At 36.1% G+C, this 22,278-nt stretch overlaps 1 protein-coding gene across 1 annotated transcript; it reads left to right on the top strand.

Annotated features, from left to right (window-relative positions):
* Nucleotides 1-2,029: 2,029 nt before the first annotated feature.
* Nucleotides 2,030-22,273, top strand: LOC145690734 (uncharacterized). Its single transcript, XM_081765915.1, has 2 exons — nucleotides 2,030-2,580; nucleotides 18,864-22,273. The coding sequence occupies exons 1-2, from the start codon at nucleotides 2,327-2,329 to the stop codon at nucleotides 20,062-20,064; spliced, it is 1,455 nt and encodes a 484-aa protein (XP_081622041.1). The 5' UTR covers nucleotides 2,030-2,326; the 3' UTR covers nucleotides 20,065-22,273.
* Nucleotides 22,274-22,278: the final 5 nt, after the last annotated feature.

Below are 22,278 nucleotides of genomic sequence, written 5' to 3'. Positions count from 1 at the left end.
TAGTACTTCTCTAGGAAGGTTTGGGTCGTGTATTTTTATCCGGAGCCGCTTCTGAGGGCGCAAAACTTTAGAAAAGGGATTTTTAAGAGGGAAATTTCTCAAATTATTCTCAATTTCCCTTTCCACGTAGGTCATGCACACATTGGATGGCACCACCCGAAAGCTTGTTTTATTCTGAAGAGAATGATGCACGATCCATAATTCTAGGATAAATAGTGATGACCCAGTAGCTACTTGAATGAAAGTCTGAGATTGTAAAAGAGTTAACAACCATTTTGGACGCCATCTTGACAATTGGGTTTTTCTGGTGGTCAAATTTTGGTAAACTTTCAATATGTTATTCAGCACATTTGATACTACAAAAAATCGTTGAGAAACCTTTTGTAGGAATTTTTTGAGGGTTAAACCGTATTTTCAGCCGCCTAATGGCACATATACAGGAAAGAAGTGTTTGAAATTACGTAAATTTTCGAAATGTGGGTTTGAAATATTAGTATACTTATGATGTGATTGTTGTGATAAATATTAGAGGACATATCAACACTTAATTTAGATACCCGGCAAGTATTTTTACTTTCATTTGTGTATCCACAAAGTAGTAGATAGTGTTGAACAGGGAACCTTCTCATTGTCGATTATTTACGATTACATGAATACTTTTATTCAGATGTGTTTTTCATCATTTATATTGTATTGCTTGAGTCAAGGCAAACAAGGGAGCCGATTTCTCTGTAACTTTAGGGCTTTCCATTCAGATGTGTGTTTGGTTGCAGACAAGTGTCTAAGAAGGCATATATGAGGATTTTAAGACAAATTGAATTCAGGGTGTGTAAAATATTGTATATTCATTTAAAAATGCATATGACAATAAAAATACATAGGGGTTACATGATCATTTAGGACTAGTTCAGGAGAGTAATGCTCCCGGAAGTAGGAACGAAAAATACAGTTCTGATTGGTTGGCGTTATCTATGTCTTGCCACGTTGCATTCAAATAGCAGAATTCAGACGATTGTTGTTGTCGGTCCTCATGGCCGAGTGGGCTAGCGCTATATGCTAGTAACGAAAATCTCTTTTGGCATGAATTCAAACCCGGCCCGAGGAAAGTTTTTTTACGTTTTTATAACACTTTTTAAATTAAAATAATACGAAAATAATACTCAAAAATGTGATTTACTTACTTTTGTGCAGATAAGTATAGTAGTAGTACAAAAGGGTTAGAAGCCCCACAGGGCTCGTTTTGTTACCCTTGTACTCCATGATATAAGGCTCGTTTTGTTCCCCTTGTACTGAATGATATAGATTTTGTAACCAACTTTAAACAACTGACTAGGATAGCGCGAAAAACAGCTGGCTAGAGTAGCGCGAGAAAAACCCTTACTTCCGGAAGTATTACTCTCCCGAGCGGGTCGTGATCATTTGGGGGCTCGGGTTCCCCAGAATCGGCGCCTTTTACAGTAAGTCACGTTGAATTTTTATGCTACCGTCGTCAAATGGCTTAGTTGAGTTCTTAATGCAGTATTGTTATTAAATTGCATTGAATGATACGTTGACACTAATGTAAAACGAGTATAACGATTTTTAATTTGTTGAGGTTTACTTTAAGTCCTATTACCCAATTGATTGGTTTCCCAATATTAATAGGAAATATTCATTGCAACTAAAGACAATCGGTTAGAAAACGTAATCGTGTAACAAGAGTTCATTCTGAGGCTCATTCTTACCAGACTTCTCAAAATTTTGCGTACAGTAAGACAACACACACACACACACACACACACACACACACACACACACACACACACACACACACACACACACACACACACACACACACACACACACACACACACACACACAAATGGCATTGTAACTACTGTGCCGATTATCGCAAAGATTATCTTTGCGTTGACGCATACTGTAACTGAAACTGTCTGGTGTCTTTTCAGAAAATCTTCTATTGACAAGGAAAAATTTATAGCGTACTGGCACCCTGGGTGCTTAAGATGTGGATGTTGACAAAAATTTATAGCGTACTGGCACCCTGGGTGCTTAAAATGTGGATGTTGACAATTAGGTCGAATTGGAATTCGTGTGCTCATTTGTGTGCTTTCTGATAATAACAAGTATCCTTTTTAAACAATATTCGAAAGAAGTCACTTTACTGGAACACATACAGTGAAGGTAGAACTTTTGTATTAGATTAACGGCAAGAATGGCAAGTGAACTGTACGTGAAGACAGAATTTCTTTGCAAGGGAGAATCTAACGACTGTTCTCTTAAAGATGATCCGCTCGAAGGAAAGGGATAGATAATTTCTGTAAAGATGGAAAGCAAAGACTACAGTCTTTCTGCAAACCAACCAGCACGTGTGATAAAGAATGAAATTATGACATATTCCGCCAGCTCTGATTTAAATGTTAATACGGTAAAATCAGAATCTATAATTGAAGTTAACTCTTCATGTGATACACCGATACAATCATCAAGTAATCAATTGGCTGAAGACAGTTCTGCAACTTACTCCAGAAACTCGAAAGATACAACAATGAAGAATACACCTTCGTTTGAGCTATTAAAGTAATGTGTAATTTATACCGTATGTGGTAAAGATTATGTTTAGAGAAGTTAGAAATATTACATATGAAACAAAGTACTTTGATTGAAATTGGGGGTTATGTTTAGTACAAGGGGTCCAGAAGCACGTAAAAATCACAAAATTTACAGGAGAAATGAATGATGCATGTACTTAGACGTAACGTAACGTAACCAAATCTATCCTAACCTGACATAAACTAATGTAAGCTAACCTGAACTAACCTAAACTAACGTAATATTAGTAGAAATAAGCGTCATTCTATCATTTTTTGGAAAATTAAGGGGGGACTCCTACACTAATATAACATAAACTAAACTAACCTAACGTAAACTAAACTAGTCTAACCTAACTAAACTAACCGAATGTGAACAGAAATTACCAAAATTGTAACATTTTTTAGAGAAAAGAGCTGGACCCCTTCTGCTAAACATAGGCCTAAACAATTTGCTTACTTTTTAGTGCAAATTCAAATGGAACTTAAAAAATCATATTATTAGTTATATAAAGTACAGTCAAACAATTTTAAAATTTTAACCTCCAAATTCTCTAAAACCTAGAAGTGAATAATAATATATTAAAATAAAGTAATTAGTCATATGGTTCTTATAATTTGGAAGATAAAGTAAACAGTTGGAAATAGGTCAGGGAAAAAAACCGGTAATATTCCCATTTTTAAATTCCTTCCCACCGGGAATATTCCCACTGCCCATCACTATGTCCAGTGATTTATGTGAGAAAAGAAAGTGAATTGTTGGTAACGAAGATATAAAACAACGTGCCATGCGGGGCTCTAACCCGCCTTCGCTCGCTAACACTCGCTCTACATTGTTGTCTGAATTTAATGTTGGTAACGTAATTTAACGTATGAAACCATAAAACAACCGCATCGGAATAGAATATCGCAGAAAAGTAATCTGATTTTCACGAAGCTTTGCACCCCTTGTAAACAATGCAGGCTGCAGTGCACAAATGTTGCCAACTAATTAAACAAAGAATGTTATATGCAATTTTGTGCTAAGAAATGAATAAACAAACTGAAGGGGGAAAAACAATGAGATTAAAAATAGAATGGCATGGGCTTCTGATAAGAGAATCAGGAACCATTTTTTCTCGTTTGCAGTGGCGTACGCACTGCTCTCCTGAAACTTTGAACTATTATATAAACGCATACACGCATCAGGAGGAAGAAGGGCAGAACGTTGAATTTCTTCTACCAGTGTAAGTTACAACTAAAACTTACTACCCCCACTCCTAACGTTTCCTCTAGCTGAGAATCTACCTAAAATGTTAGGATTCAGAGCCCCTATTACATAATGACTTAGTGTTCCTACTAGCAGATCTATTGTTGGATGGATGAATTAAAGTTTATAGTCCCCTTCAACAACAAGGTTCTATAAGATTTGGACCTACAGCCGAACGAGTGTTCCAAATTACATGAACTTCCTCCGGAAATCGAACGCGGGTCTCCCGCCCGACGACGAGAACGCGGATCATATAGCCACAAAGGAGTTAATTATCAGATCTAGAAACATGTGCAGTTGTACTCACGACTTCTATTCAAAATTGAGCTCTTGAGGGGCCGCAGTGGCTCAGTGGTAGAGCGTTCACCTTTGGCACATGGGGTTCCTGGTTCGATCCCAGTGGTGGTAGTGAACTTTGTGGTAGACAAACACCGTGTGAGTGGGTTTCCTCTGGGTCCTTCAGTTTCCTCCCACTTTCTTCATTCCAACATTTCATTCATGTTTTCATCATCACCGTCTCCTTTAGCCTAGCCTGCATAATCGTGGGACGTAAAAGTCGAAAAATTTCATTTAATTTCATTTCAAAATTGAGCTCCTTGTACGTTTCCATTATAGGCGAGCAAGTGTTTGGAACAAGCAATTGTTCATTCTGCAAGAACTTGAAAACTACTAAGTTTACTTATTTATTGAATAGAGAATTTATTATTTTATTTCCTTTGTTATATGTAATAATACCTATAAAATATATTTTGAATCCTCGTGACTTATCCTTTCATTTGATATGTAACAGAAAAATTACGCCATATCAGTCGTGAGAGTATGAAGACTATCGACATCTTATTCAACAAATTCCAAGAAACATTTTAGATTCTACATAGGAATAAAGACACATTATTTAACATGCACATAGTACCTCATCTTAATTTCACTGCAGCCAGAAAAAAATAAGACTCAAAAGTTATGAACATTCCTATCGAATATTATAAAAATTCTTAAATATTGAAGATTCCATTTTACATTATTTCATTTCTGGCACCGAATATTCGGTTTTTGCATCTTTTAAATGGTCATTTATTCTGATCGTATTTTAAAAAGGCGATATACAAATTATAACTGAAAAAATTAGCCTCATATTACTTCATAATGAATCACTAAAACATGTTTTATCTTCTTTAAATTCTCTCTATCCTCCTCACTCTCTGTCTCTCTCTTTTTTAATTGACTATTTCCTCATCTCTAATGAAAGGTCAAACAAAGATCTGAAATACTATAAGGAACTTATTATCTTCAATAAGAACAGCGAGTTCACTTGATTTCTCTTTTTCATTTTCTTAGCCCATTTTCATGAAACGACAACTGTTTGACAACCATTCTTTGTGAAAAACTGAAAAATAACTATGAGTTAGCAACATTGAAAAAGAGACTAATAACAGTTTATTCTTCCATGAGCAAATAGTACACAACAAATGCAATGTATTATGGTAATTAATGTGTTGTTAAGGCACAGTAAGAACATTTAAGTTTCGACTCAAAGTATGTATCTATATGGGATCGAAATCTTGAACCAAAATCGAATTTGTAAGGGAAAACTGTTACAACAAATGACAAAACACAAGAAGTGCGCGCCACAATTTAAAGATGTCGCCCAAGGAAGCCAGCAGGTTACCTGCTGCTCCGAGTTATTCTGTTAAACATAAACAAGGCAAACCCGTAAGTGCAGAAGAAAAGCAAATACTTTATCAAACGATATCAACGTTGTTCAATTCACTTGAAGAGCTAATTATCATGTTCTCATAGAATATTTATATACTTACTTTGTAGTACTGAAGTTAGTATTTGTGCATTCGCATGCTAAGAAAGCACATCAATAAATTGAACTAAAGGGGGAAAAGCACCATCTTTTTTCATGGATATGCTTAATGATTTAGGTAATAGATGAAAAAGAAATAATCTCCCATAATGATAAATATGCTTGCTGTTACATATCAGCGCCATCTCTTTATCGTTCAGTTGATAATTTGACATAACTCATTGTAATTTCATCTATAATTACAGTTTGGAGAAAAATAACAATGTTCAGTTGCTCTTAAAGGAGGGGGGATTATATAGTATTGGATATTTTGCCCTATATCACGGCAATGGTGTGAGAGTGAGACGAGTAATGCACATCGCAGTAGCAGAAATACATGCACGTGGTGCAGCAGAAATATTGCGGGAAACAGACGATACAATTTCCTCTTCACCAATCAGCAAATAGTCGTGCGCGCAGTGATACAACATCAAGTTACGCGGTTTGTTTTTGAAAGGTGCAAAGGACTGTGAAAAACGCTTTAGGTGCAAAAGCTGGCCCCCAATGCTAAACAATAGCCACAATTAGCAAAGTACTATTACAAATGATGAAAAGGAACAATTTTGTAAAGTAATTTAGAATTAAGTAAACTTATGTAGAAATAGAGATAAAGTACTATTAATAAACCCTGAAACACCGTTAGTAATAGACGTCGGTCTGTCTCCTCTCTCTGACTCGAATTTCTGAAGAGGTACTCGGACTTCTCTTAAACGCACGAAATTTCGAGAAATGGGCAGGAGGAAAGGACGTGTGTAACATGCAAAATAATAAAGATAAGAAAGTATCTTGCAAATATTGTGAACATACATATTTATGCGGAAATGTTGACAAAATTGTTTATAACATTTAAAAATTTAATATGTTTATAATATCAGTAGTAGAGTCAAGTTTAGAAAAGCCACTTACATGTAAATTTAAGCTGTTTAGCTTTTTAAAAGTATGTGGACTTACTATACCATTTTTGAAATATATTTACTTTCATAGGACCCTATTGTAAATAAATATCCATTTATGCGTACACTCTAAATATAATAGAATATTAATAAAATAACATAACATCGTTCAGAATATACATTTTAAAGACTCCTCTGGGGACAACAGTAATAATATGCTGTGGCATAAAAATTAATCCAACTTTCAAATCATAATATAGTAATAGAATACAATTTTCTTTCTGATTGCACATAAATTCCCGGATAAATTCCCATTTTGGGAATATTCCCAGGGCATATTCCCGAAAAATATTTTCCCGGGAATTTACCCATCACTAGGTGGACAAACACCGTGCTCGTGGGTTTTCTCGGGGTTCTCCCGTTTCCTCCCACTTTTTTCATTTCACTCATCTCTCATCATCGCCGTCTCCTTTAGCCTAACCGGCATACCGTGGGACGTAAAGCTTAAAGATTTCATTTCATTTTTCATTCTTTTGAAATGACGAGTCTATCTCGTCATGGACTCCCGGTGCCAAATCGCACAATGGCGAGCTACAGTCGCCATAAAATTTAAACTATTGTAGCATCACGTAGGATTACTATATTGATGTTTTGAGAGTTATATAATGATAAGCCATTTATAATAAAATTTTATAACATACTTCAATTATCAGAATCGGCTTAAGTTTAGAGTTACCCCTCCAGTGTCAAACATACAAAAAGGCAATTAAATCATTAAATAGTGCTACGTTAGGTTAGACTAGTTTAAGTGAGGTTTGATTAGGTTACCCGGTAATACTTTAGTTAGACTAGAACAGTGACTAGAACTGCTTTTCATAGGACCTTCAATTGTCACTTAAATTCAGTACTCCGTGGTTCTCATAAAAACTTAGTAGACTTTCTTCATTATTCGTATATAATTCTGTAAAACTCGAAGAGGAAATATCACATTCAACGCACCGATTCGCCGTCCTATACAACTACCAAGCTACTGAATCACCGAAACCTTCCGCATGTTGCGAATAGTGCCCATTTCTACATATCGTTTCCCGTATTAAACAAAACTTTACTGAACGACTTACACACCTAAACATCAGATAAGAACTCCAAATCATTATTTCTTACCTCATTTCTCCTGTAAATTTTCCTAATTTTTAGAAAACAGAGAGAGGCAACTCTAAATTTAACCCTCAGAATTCAGAAAATAAATCGTAGTGGAAGGGGTTAAGAATATGCGACTTGTTTTCAGAAATTTCTATAAAAAAATTATAGTTGGTGTGTTCACTAAATTAGTAAAAGCAATACGTCATGCGAAGAGTAAACCAGTTACGAGCTAATTATATTTCTGAAGAGAAGTTTGAAATTACAGTAGAAAGGGCTCTATATAGAGATATAAACGGATAGATGGTTAGGGCTAGGTGAAAAATAAACAAAATAAAATAACCAGTGTAAGAGGTTATTCCTAGGCTATATGGTTTAGTCACAGAAGTTCCGTACACGTTCAATTTATACATTCAATAAAAACAACATATTTTGTCCCGTTGGCCATCAGGTATCGTTATGCCAAACATAAAGAAAATAGTACCGTTGAGTAATATGTAAGAATCTAAATATACTCAAATAAACAATATTGTACGGAAAAAAGTTTCCGTACACCAATCAAAAATGAAACACAAGAGACCAGTTTACGCAGTCTGATTTAAAGTCAATGATCTGTGGATCTTTCGTTCACCCGTATTATTTCCCTCTTGGTTCGGAATCGGAGCAACATATTTTGTTGTTGTGGGCTCTATCTTGCTCCATTCCTCTACTAGGGCGGCTTCAGTTCCTTTCTTGTGACGTGTTTACAAACAGATCTACACAAGTCAGCTCTTAGATGTTCAATCAGGTTGCAATCTGGCGATCAGGTTGTGGAGATGCATGCAGTTGCTAGGGCACATTGTATAACAATCCACTCCTGAACTCTTCTGGCTTCGAGTCATTATCTTGTTGGAAAACAAACAAGGATCCAAGCTGTAACTCCTTTGCATTGACGGGAAGATTTGCTTTCAAAATGTTTAATTAAACATGATACTCCATCGTACTCTCGATGAACTGCAACTTCCTCTCTCCAGTTGCAATCATTCACCCCAAGACAAGCACACATCTACCATCATGTTTCACCGTTGGGCATAAGTTCTTAAGGTCCATGTGGGTATCGGATTTCCTTCACACTCGAATAACTCGTCCACCCGATTCGAAACCTGAATTTACTTTCATTAGTGAACAACACTGAGTTCCAGATGGTTATTGGCTTGTTTGCATGATTTGTTGCAAATTCCCTACATTTCTCTCTGTTTATCCGACTCACAAAGGGCTTTTTCCTGGCTGCACGACCAGTATATCCCGCTTTTCTGATAACACATTGAGGCACAACTTTCACACCATAGTCCGTTTCCTGCATGCTAGTAACTTTCGGAGGACTTCTTCATATTTTACTCTTGATCTTTCGTAGAATAGCACAATGATGATGCTCTTCCAATTTGGTTCAGCGGCTTCTATCCTTTCGATCTTCATAACATTTTGTCTCCATAAAACCTCTTTATTACATACTGCATCGTAGATTGTGTTTTCTTAACGTTTTTCGCTATTTGTTGAAGGGATTGTCCTCCTTTATATAATTTCACTATCTGTTTGCGAATTGGCCTCGGTACTTCTATTTCTTTATGCACAACTATTTACCCGGTTGCCTCTGTTTTTCTCGTGCAGACTGACACACTGCTATAACCACACAGGATTGAAGCCTCTGACGTCGTTCGTTCACACAGTAACGCTGAAAACACAAGATTCTCTATTATTTCTGCTATTTACGGAAACTTTTGACCTTCATTTCGTTGATTGTACATTTATTAGCCTTTTACGCCTTAATGATCAAATACAACAGCAGAGTACTTTGTATACTTTTCAAACAGGTGTCTTCGACTACTAATAGTGCCACTCCGCAATATTACCACTCACACTTTTCACATCCTATAGTTTTGCTTTTCTGCTATATGCTGTATGTTGACTTTTGCGACTAACTGTATGTAATATCTTCGAACTTTCGTTTTTACTAATCACCTTCCAGAAATATAACTAAACAGTTTTATATTTACAGTAGTATAATGACTGGCAACATATTTTTTAAAATACATTTTCGATAAAAATAAACTTGAGGCCTTACGTCTTGCCGGAGGATCGCTCTATTTACGTTGTTGTTGTATTTTGTCTTATAATTTTCTTCACTTTTGTCAAATCGCCTAATTCCTTCACCATTACTTAGAGATCCTGCTCGCTTAATCTTAGCTAAGAAATCTGGAAAGGAATATGCCGATGACAGAACTAATACTTCTCTGTATTTTCAAGGTAAATTCGTCATGATGTCCGACATAATGTAAGGTTCAGTTGTATTCGGACATAAATCTTGCAATTGCTGGAATTTGTGTATAGTAAATTCCTTAACAGTAGGATATTTGCGAGGATCAAAGTGCTGATTGCTACATGCAGTCAATTTACTTGTCACAACATGGGAAAATTGGAATGTCTCTATCAATGCATTCGTTAACTTCTGATGAGGAAAGTTTTCTTTGTAACTTGGACCAGCTCCTTGCCGGGTCATCAAATATTAGAGGCATTATTCGAAGTAACTGTTGATGGGATAAGCTCGTAATAATAACTTCTTCAACCCTCGGTAAGAATGCTGATACATTCACATGTCTTCCTCTGTTCCTAGATCTCCCATATGATACAAACGACAGTCATGTAGATTCTTCTTTCTTTTCTGATGACCTCTCCATCATTGCTTTGTGAACGTCTTGTCTCACATCGGGACTTCTTTGAAGGGACCACTCGTTGATCAGAGTCGGAAGCTATATTTACACTGTCACTGCTAGCTTGTTCTACTCTACAATTATAATCACCGCAGTGTTCTTGAGTTACATGACTTGCACTGTTCACCATAATCACCCTATCATGATTACTATGGTTACGCGCGTTTACATTACCCTGACAAAGCACAATGTTTTCTATAATCTTTGTGTTCTCTTGTACTTTCCGTGAAAGCACTTTATAGTCTGTTTCAACTCGGGTTAAATCTTGTTGCGTAACTGTCATGTCATTGTTTACAGCTACCCTCTTGAATTCGATTTCCTTACCTGTTCTCACTTTTAATTGTTTAAGTTGCCTTGTTAAACATGCGTATCATTAACATGATTACTTGTATCATCGATACGTTGGAATAATTGTTGGTTTACCTTACATATTTGTTCATTCATATTTAATGTTCTTTTCACTAATTCACTTTCTAGGGTCTGAAGATATGTTTTTATATCATTCAGTTGTTCAGTTTCCTTTAATACTTCGCACCTGCTCTATCATTACTTTTTCTTGTTGATTTATCTTTTCCACTAAGGCATTTACCTGAATATTCATCTCTTTTATCTCCTCATTTATTTTTTCTGATAACTTATCTACCTACGAGTTTATCTTTTCTGATAGTTATTTCCCTGTATGTTTATTTTTTCTGATAAATTATCTACCTGTGTGTTTATTTTTCCTTGGGGTTCCTCTCCTGTACGTCTATTTTTTTCTGATAGGCTTTGTCAGTTCTTGCGTTAAATTCTTTTTCATTTGCATGACGAGCTCCTTTAATATGTACCACTTCATTTCATTAACCATGGAATCGCTGTCTAAATTCATTTTGACAAAGTATTTTGTTTCACTTCCCAACTAAATTTTGAATACAGGTTCCTGCGTTGGCTTGTAAAGAAGATTTCTCACCTGCTGTGTAGGTATTCAACGATCTTGTATGCCGCACTTAGCTACTTACACTCGCTATCGTCTGTAAAGTAGTTCTCTCTCTTGTAATATTCTCAGATATACTTCCATACTTGGTATACAATCAAGTTAAATAACAACACCTTATGTCCATGGACTATTTGATGTATGAATCTCATAACCTTTATAATATATATGTGACCAACTATTAATAGGACAGTCTACGTAGTCTAATATGACTAAACGCTTATGTTATGATTCATTAAACAGGAATAATATTTTGCCTTCATAAGCAGTGGGTAATCACGCGTCTATTACAAGTCTTATTGGCCAAATTGAAAATAATGACCCTGATAAGATACTTTAAAATGCATTGAGTATGATCAACATGATAGAATATAATGATGTGATCCTTAGGCTTATATCAGACAGGGCTGAAGTAAGGATGCTATTCACGATCTTTTACTCACGCCCTTACTAAACGATCGTGTGAGAAGTGACTTGTCCCTACTCCAGGTTGAAATTTCCAGCTCTCCTTATCTGGATCCTGACTTGGAAGAAATAGAAGCAGTTTCTGTTTTCTCCTTTACTTGCATACAACTACCAATCACAAAAGAGTGGCGCCTGACGACATTTAACTTTGTTTCTCGCAGTCATTTCAAAACTTGGCTACTTGGACAAGAGAAGTACCAATCGGATTAATAGTATCATAGGAAAACTATAATTTTTTGTATAACGTGCAGCGCGATTTAAATTATAAAAATCTGTAAGAATAGAGGCCTTAGAGAAGGTATGCAGTGAAGTAAGGAGTGTCCGCCCGAACATTACAGACGGGAACAAATATAATTAAATCTTTCAAAAGATTGAAAATAGATAATTTAATTACATTGAGCAATTTATGTATCAAACGATATTATATGTTAAAAAAGATCCAATGAGAATTCATTGTCATCCGTGTTGTGTGACCATCTTGTAATTTTAGGGAACGGTTCTAGAATGCTGCTGCTATACAAACTGTCTGGGTGTAGTGCATGAGAGGGGCCCCCACGGCGCGGTATAAGTGTAATTTATGGAGGATGAGGTTTCTTTTGTGGGTATAGAGCTGAGCGGATACCCTCAGTGTCTAAATTTGGGAATTGCTCTTTCATTTTAGCTTTCCGCACGTGATAACTCCCTCATTTATATATTAGGCCAAGTTATTTGATTTTCAGTTCTAGTATGTGGTTGATGCAAGGATCTAGAAACCGTTCTTCAGCTTTTACAGACTCCCTTACGTTCGTATCTTGCTTCCGAATTTTCGGAGTTACTAATTCTAGTACCGTATGGAATTCTGAATAGTTCATTCTGTAGGAGCGGGGATCTTTTACAGGCAGTTCATTATCCACCATTGATCATATGGTGCTTTCCGTGCATTATTGTGGCGAAGACCCCTGGCCCAGCAGCTTCTTTTTTCCCTTTTATGTGGGGTGTCATTTGTGCCAACAACAGAGCAGGTATCACCGCTATGGCTATTTCATCCTCTTAGGATGAACTCATATTCCGAAATAGAAAAGCAATAATATTTACTTCTATAACAACTGATTGACGTTCAAGTGTTTATCGTTTGTCTAATACAGTGGCCACAAAAGAGAGGATCTGCTGGTAAAAGCTACCTACTTTTAAGCATCGTCTGAGACCCCTACATCACCTCAGGAGAAAAGAAGTTGAATGGAAGTTTGAGTTAAGCAACACTGTGAAGTTGTAACATGGGTTGATGCCTTAGTTCAGGTGCATGGGAGGGGTTTTATATTGTTTGTTGACAGTTATAACTACTATATTTGAATAAATATAATATTTGCATTATTTAGGTTTTTACACTTATTAATTGTAAAAACACACAGATGAATAAAACAGTACAGAACATACTCTTGACTGAGAAGCGATATTAATAAAATCACATATATTTGTGATAATATTCTGAATGCGAAGCACTGAGAATAGGCTTATAGACAGGGTTACTGCTAATTCGATGCATTCCTTGCTAGGGGATATTCTAAGGTACATTGGAACGCTTTCACCTATATCAACCGGGAGTCGAAAACCAATAGTTTCTGAGTAATTTGCACATGTGTGATTTCTTTAAAATTTGCCGGCTAACAAGAGAGGCGCGAGAAAGTCTTGCTCTGACCCACTTCTGCATATCCGGAGCATTGAAAGTTTGCGTGTGTAATCCTGCTACATTTGTAGATCACGTGGTAAAGTACAGCTCGTAGCCCTGCAACGTGGCTGTGTTATTCGTCCGAACGGTAGATGTAGTGGTCCAATATCTATTACTGCACCCCATAAAGCAGTGTGACGACATCGCAGAAATACTTGCCTCTAAGAAATGACTGCATGGTTATGAAAAGGTGGAATGAAGTTGGTGTGCGGCAAAGAAAAAAGCGAACTATAACATTAACATACATCATACCCCGAGTCGTGCATCTGTCTGGCCAATTTTTTAAACGATTTAAGGATGCGTTGTTTTTCCAGGAGGCAGTCATATTGGTCAGCATACCACGCACTGAGATTTCACATAATCTTGCAACGCGCAGTAGTGAGGCAGAGTATATTGTAATTGCGGTATCTTTGAAAAGCAAGTAGTAATATCCCATGCAGATCCCAAATGAACGTGATCATCAGTTTGGCTGATGAAAATTAAACACGGACTTCCTTTGGTGGTGTTACGTCGACACACTGTCATTGGTTCCACTAGGTTTTCCCTGGTTTTCTTCACTCGCATCAGGCAAACACCGGGATGGTAACTTCTAGAAGGCCACGGTCATTCCTTCCCAAGTCGTAGACCCACCTAAATAACCGATGTGACCTCGGGGTAGGATCTCCAAACCCTTCCTTGAGTCATTCTCTTGCATAAATACATAAAGAAAGAAAGAAATAGGAATCGAATGCACTGACGTATCATTACCAAAGGAAGTCTGTGTTCAACCCTGAGCGACCAAAAAGATGATCACGTTTATTTGGGATCAGCATGGGGTATTACTTCTTGCCTCCCAAGAAAAGGGTACCACAATTACCACAATATACTATGCCTCACTACTGCGTGCGTTGGTGGATTCTGTGAAATCCCAGAAAGTGTCATGCTGGAAAACGGTATCCGCCTCCTGGAAAACTTCCTTTCACTGCACGAATGTTGGCCAGACAGATGCACGCCTATGGGTACGAAATTCGTCGTAGTTCGCGTTTTCTCTTTACCGCACACCATTTTCATTCCACTACTTCATAACCATGCAGTCATTTCCTAGGGCAGATACTTCTGCGATGTTCCAACGCTGCTTTCTGAGGTGCAGCAATAGATTGGACCATTATACCCTACTTCAAGTTCGGAGCTATAACACAATAAAGGTGCAGAGTTACGAGCTCTACATTACTACATAACCTACGTGGGTACGCAGAATTACACGTGCAGAATTTCAGCGCTCTACGGTATGCAGAAGTTGATCAGGGTAAATTTTCTCGCGCACCTCTCGTTAGTCGGCAAAAATCACACATGTGTAAACTACTCAGAAACTTTTGGTTTTCGACTCCCGGTTCATGCAGGAGAAAATGTTGCAAAGTATAATATATGAATTAACGTTTATCTTAATACCTTTGCTTTTTCAGGAATATGTATAAATATTGAAAAATGTAAACCATCCACTTGACATAATACTGTATATCCCATATTTCCGTTGCTGGATGATTATAATATCCGTGGATATCTTGATTTGTACTAATGACTGAACCAATGCACATTTATAATCGGTAATAATTAATACGAACAAATATCAGCATATACACTATCACCTTTATACTAATATTTTAGATATATAAGATATAGGGCGCTCATTTAATGTTTTAGCACTTCTTATTCGTTTATACTGAGCGGGCGCGGTAACTCTATATAGAGCGTTCACCTCCCGTGCTTGGGGTCCCTGGTTCAATCCTTTGTTCGCGCTGTGTGAAGTTCGTGGTGAACAAACACCGTGCTCGTATGTTTTCTCTGGATTTTTCCCATTTCCTTCCTTCCACCATTTCATTCCTTTCTCATCACCATTCTCCTTTAGCCTAATTGTTAAAAGCTGTTCCGTCGAGAAGCGAGCTTGGAATTTAGTGTGTCACAGACACGAACTTCTAGGTCATATTACTAAATATGTGAAAGTTAACTTCTCATCACTACCAGATCAGTTGTTGAACGATTCATAATTGTATATTAAATTCAGTGAACATTTAGGAGAAGTTAGTAAAATGATGTAATTGACAGCTTAAATATCCTACTGTTGCAAGACTGACAATGCATATAATTACTCTATTACGGAAGCTCTGTTTTAATTAAATAAACCGTTATTATTCACTTCATTTTCATTATTTCTTCTTATAACCACTATATTAATTTCTAAACGTATCGATTTTCTAATGAAATTTAACTTACATATAATTGTGTCTTACATAGCAGCTCTCACTCATGATATATTGTACAAAAGAAGCAAACATTAGACGTAAATAATTAAGAAACCTAAGATTTTACAGATTACTGGACTTCCGATTTAATTTAGTTTTAAACAGTATATATATTTTCTATATGATTCTTTAAATCGCTTTATAAAGATTCAATTTATGAATTACATAAACTATATTGGATGAAAAATGCAAGCGTACATATTTCCTGTTTCTCTCTCTCTCTCTCGTTTATATATATATATATATATATATATATATATATATATATATATATATATATATATATATATATATATATATTTATATTTATATATATATATACAAGTTAACCAGCACGTTCTTCTAAAGCAGTGCTAAACGAAGATCAATAATGTAAACCGTATGTACCTTTAGGTTTCAAAATAATCTCCAGCAGCACCCAACATTCTTTGCCACCGTACTTGCGGCTGCACAATACTCTGCTGTTGAAAATCGACGTTCGCGGAAGCAAAGAATTCTCTGAGTGGGTTGCGCAGGATTTCCAAATTTGTGAATGGTGTCCGTTTTAGGTGTTTGTGGAGGGAATGAAACAGGTGGTAATTAAAACAAGGTCCAATAAATATCGTGTTTGGCACAGCACATATTTCCGTTCCTGGATGAATATTGTGTTTCGTGTTTGGGAGTTGCTAAAGGGTCTCGCGCGTTTTCTTTGCCACATCTGACTTGGCATATTTGTGCAGGAACAGGACACTTTTGCTATTCACAAATACCAATTCCTTCGGCCACAATGGACTAATAAGGATCTCGTAATGTACCACTTACCGATGATTTCACCATACGGAGAGTATAATCTTTCGTGGGTACAGAGGTTCTCTTGAGATGTTAGGAAGAGGATCACGTGGCGACAATCAATGTCTGCTGCGCTTGGGAGTATGATAAAAGACCCACTTTTCGTCACCAAAGAGGAAGCGATTAAAAATGGGTGGGTTCAGATGCGGAGTGAACAAGCATAAAGAGACTGTCAGTCATTACTTTTTGGGTGTAGATAATGTATGCGATTCCGATCTGGTTAAATTGTTTCACTTATCTCCTTCGTGGCTAAGCGGTTAGGGTTCGTGCCTTTGGCTTGGGAATGCCGGGCTGGATGGATTCCCAGCGTGTGCTGTTGTGGTTCGCATTCTACTATAATAAGGCGGTCCCTACTAATATGGCCTCGCTGCTGCAAGAGATGTTAAACTCAAAATCAACTAATTCTATGAGTTTTCTCTGTCATGAGGATGCAGTTTGACTGTCGGCAGAGATGCAACCTTTCCGCATGTCCATTCCATGTTAGACTACTGTCCTCAATAGCTGCTTTCAGAGCCTTGCCATCCATCGTGTAGTCGTCCAATTCTGAATTCACCTAAATTTAAGGTAACTCGAATGGAATTCCTGGAAGAAATGCGTGGCGCTACATTCGTTCACGACATTGTCCTCTATTGCATGGCATTACGGCGACTCGATGCACGAAATATGACTGTTGTATGTGCGCAACGTGTATGCATTTTCGAAGCTCGATGGTCAGATTAACACTCGATCGTCTGACAGGCGTTTCGTTTCTGGTCTTCGAGAACATGATTAATGATCGCCAAACACTACAATAGCTTTTTCGTTACCTTGTATATAGTAATAAATATCTAGAGTATGAATAATTTTCATTTTCCACGAGGTGTTTCAAGTTAGTATTCAACTCAGAAATTTATCCTCCTTATATACGTAGTCAACGTTACTCATTTTAGCGTTTTCGATATAAATATTGGATATGGTGAATAATTGTGACTGAGCTTTGAAGCATCAGAGTGCATCCGATTTTGCTTTCTGAACCATTTCAAAATGGTACAGTTTTTAAAATTAAATCCTTTTATTAAGAGGAAGAATCATCTGAAGTCATGCTCGTCCTGCTGGTCTTTAGTTTTAGAATTTCAAAAACATTATTGAACCTTCTTTACCGCGGAGGAAACGTATGAGAGAATGCGTTGTACTATTGTTAATAGCACTGCTCCACGTTCTGGTTCATAGAAGTTTCAAATACAATTTCCTGCCTTATAGAAATTTCACCTGAAATTACTATTTAAATTTGCATATTGTAACTGTTAATGAACTGTCAATTGTATGCTTATGCAGAAATAAGTAGTTTTATCTTGTTAAAGCTTTATATCTTGGTAATTTTTAAAAAAAATGTTGAGTGTGTGGACTGATGTTAAATCTATTTCCAACCGGATTATTCTGTTATTCATCACGTCATGATTTGCCTAAATAAGGTTTCATAACATAAAATTTTTCCTTTCAATTTTGTTTTTTGTCCTTTCTATTTTGCTTTATATCTACTCACTAGTGAGAAAAGATCATTAATTACCATACAGTTTTAAGCGCACAGAAGGAATGGAAAACAGAATTAGTAATGAAAATGTGGAAAGTGCTGTATATTCGAATTTAAATATATTTTTTATTTGCGGATTACTATCAGCAAGCGGTTCTAACTTCCGTTTTAGTCACTATCCTTCATATTTCATTGGGTGTTGCCGTACAAACTGATTGCATTATCAATCGAATTCTATACACTATGATTCTATTATCTCAGTAATAATGTGAGAGGTACGTATCCCTTCTATTCCAGGGGGGCACGGTGGCTCAGTGGTAGAGCGGTCACCTCCGGTGCTGGTTCGATCCCAGCTCGCGCCGTGTGGACAAACACCGTGCTCGTGGGTTTTCTCAGGGTTCTCCCGTTTCCTCCCACTTTCTCCATTCCACCATTTCACTCATTTCTCATTGTCACCGTCTCCTTTAGCCTAACCGGCATAACCGTAAGACGTTAAACTTAAAGAGTTCATTTCATTTCATCCCTTCTATTCCACCAAAATTGGTATATAAGTATTTCGATAAAATTATACAGTTTTTAACTGTTTGAACATTTCAGAATGTTAATGAGTTCATGTATCCTATTTTATTTTCAGAAAAAATAGAGAATTATCGCGGGTGTCATGTGACAACAGCACACATACAATCAAAGAAAGGCTTATCGGTACATTGGAATCCGTAAAGTATTTTGAAGACTACAATAAAAACAACCTCCGAAAGTCCAACGTCGACTCGCACAACTCAACAATTTCTTCATTGAGACATCACAGTTGTGAAGTATGTGGCAAGTTTCTTCTCAGTAAAACAAGTTTGTACACGCACATCATAAGTCATAAACCAGAGAAGCCTTACTGTTGCCAGGATTGTGGTAGATCTTTCAGGCATAAATCATATCTGAGCTCGCACATATTAACCCACAGTGCAGAGAAACCTTTTAGTTGTAAGGAATGTGGAAAGGCTTTCAAGAAAAAGTTATATTTAAGCCGACATATGCTAACCCACACTTCTGAAAAAGCTCACAGTTGCCAACAGTGCGGTAAAGCTTTCAAAAGAAAAGCAGATATCAAGAGACATATTTCGATTCACTCTTTAGAAAAACTTCATAGATGCAAGCAGTGTGGAAAGAAATTCCATGATGGATCAAATTTAAGACAACACTATTTACTTCATGTTTTGGGAAAACATCACACTTGTCTAATGTGTGGAAGAGCGTTCTCCCGTAAAACTCATTTGAAAATGCATATGTTAACACACACCTCAGAGAAACCTCACTGCTGCAATGAATGTGGAAACGAATATCGTCATAGATCACGTTTGAATTACCATATGTTAAGTCATAGTTCAGAAGAAAGGCATATTTGCCAGGACTGTGGGAAAGTCTTCCTTGAAAAATCTAGTTTTTCCAGGCATAGATTGACACATACTTCCGAAACACCTTACAGTTGTGAAAAGTGTGGAAAAGTTTTTCGTCTTCAATCATATTTGAGCAGGCATTTGGTATCTCATATTTTTGGGAGGAACTATCACAGTTGTCTAGAGTGCGGTAAAGCTTTCTTTGAGAAAACAAATTTGAGGAAGCACATGTTGACTCACTGTTCAGAGAGAACTCACACTTGCCGGAGGTGTGGGAAGGCTTTTCGTCAAATGTCAGTTTTCAGCAATCACATGTTAACCCACTCGTCAGAGAAAAGTTACTGTTGTGAGCAATGCGGAAAGAGTTTCCGTTTGAAACCAAACTTAATGAGACATATTGTAACACATACTTCGAAGAAGCATTCTTCCACAAATCCAGCTTGAGATCACACATGTTGACCCACACATTAGAGAAACCTCACAGTTGCGTGAACTGTGGCAAAAAATACCGACATAAATCAAGTTTGAGACAACATATGATAAGATACACATCAGAGAAACAGCAAACCTGCTTGGAGTGTGGAAAAGCTTTCTACCGAAAATCACATTTAAACGCACATCTGTTAACACATACAGAAAAGAAACCTTACAGCTGCTTGACATGTGGAAAGAATTTCCGACAGCAATCAAATTTTAAGAAGCATATGATAACTCATACTGGAGAATCCACTCAGTTTCCAAGAATGAGGTAAAAATTCTCAAATTTGAGAACATTCATGATCGTTTTCATGTGGTAACACTCACTTGAGAAATATGCAGTATTAACGCTATCTCATCCTGAAAACGACCAGCAGATGAACATTTAGAAAATGTATCAATAATTGATAGTATCTTCCTCTAACCTTTATTTGTACCTTTGATTAATCAACTACGCAATTCCATAAAAGCTGTTTGCTTCAATTGATCCCTCACTTTCGTAAGAATGCTTAATATTTCAAATTGTTTCTATCATCGTTCACGTACTTTTCAGACATTTCTCTTATGCATTTACGTTTTAATAGTCAATATTTCTTTACTTTTTGTGTTTAGTAGTACTTTACATGTCGGGTATACGTTCCTTTATGTGTTTTCGTTTTCTTCGTTTCTAGCCTAATAGTGTCGTTCTCTGTATCCGTATGCCTTTTACGCTTAATACATCATCATTGTTTGTAAAAATCATGGTATTAAAATTATGAAACTAACGTTTCTAATAATTAACAGCAAATATTTTTCTATAGTAGACTTCATTTGCTTCATAAGTAATGATATTTTTCTTTCCAACGTCAAAATTTTCGATTAGAGTTGATTAAAAATATATAAAATATTATCTTTTCACGTACAATATCTTTCCACTATAAACTTCTAAATAATAGGCAAATTAAAAATGGAGATTGGATCCTCAACATTTTTCTTAGTATGCCCAACAAATTTTGGTTTTTGAGTATAATTGCCTTGAAATGTTCCTTTTCTGTCATCTGAATATTTTCTTTTGCTGCAAGCGCCTCAATATCATTTTTATATTATCTCAAAATGAATTTCATACATATACAGATCTATTCCTATCACTTCTAATTTATTTTAGTTCTGTATTATTATTAGCTAATTCAAACAGTTCTAATGTAGATGATTTCGATGGTTAATATCATTAGCCATATTAATAACTCTTTTGTTTATATAACTAATCTATGGTCTATAAAATTAGCTGGATAAATACTGTAAGCTCGTAAGTGTTCCATGGTTTCCTCTTTTATACTAATCAAGTATTCTCTGTTGACAACATTTCTTAAATCCTTTAATAGTTTTAATTGCTTCTGACGAATGTTAATATTTCCTCTATTAATCTAATAATCCATCTTTCCTATCACTAACATTACATAATATATTTCTTGTATAGTAAATTTTAACCTCCAATCTAATTTCTCAAGTAATGTCGTCTTTCCAACAATATTATTTTTAGATTGTTTAAACGAAATATCAACATTCATGACGGTTTAAATAACTAATACGAAACACAATTTATATCAATAATGTTTATTCTTCCTCTGTAAGTTTCGCTGAAGTTTAAAAGTAACCTTCAAAATTCATGTATAACTGTTTCTTCCATATGTAACAAGTTTTTTTTTCATTTGTAAATTGGTAGTGTACCTAAAAAAAAACATTCATAATAGTTCGAATAAATATGTCCTATTAAAACTTCTATTATGTCTCCTACTGAAGTTTGAGATTTCGATTTGTTTTGAAAATCTATATTTAAGACCTTATATAACTTTATCTAAGACCTTATATACTTTTGGTATAACTTTATTCTGGAACGGTTGCATGCGATGAAATTACAATTTAAATGTTCTTGCACTATAATACTACGGTTATCTTACCTGACAAACCCTTGTTTCCCTGCTAGATAAGTAGGTTTTTATTGCATAAAAATTACAAGAATTTCTGTCATTTGTGTAAGAAGCAAGATTTTCAAGACAGCAATTAAGTCAATATGGTTTAATTTATTCAATCAAGTCCATTGCTGATATTTCAAAAATAACTAGTGATAGTCTAATACTGATATTTCGATACTCGTCACTGTATACAAAGCAAGAAATATATGGATCCCACAAATCAACCACT

The sequence above is a fragment of the Thermobia domestica genome, chromosome 7 (assembly GCF_964235325.1).
Source record: "Thermobia domestica chromosome 7, izTheDome1.hap1.1, whole genome shotgun sequence".
Taxonomy (NCBI): Eukaryota; Metazoa; Arthropoda; class Insecta; order Zygentoma; family Lepismatidae; genus Thermobia; species Thermobia domestica.
Note: the sequence above shows the minus strand (reverse complement) of the source record. Positions and strands in the feature narration are given on the sequence as shown.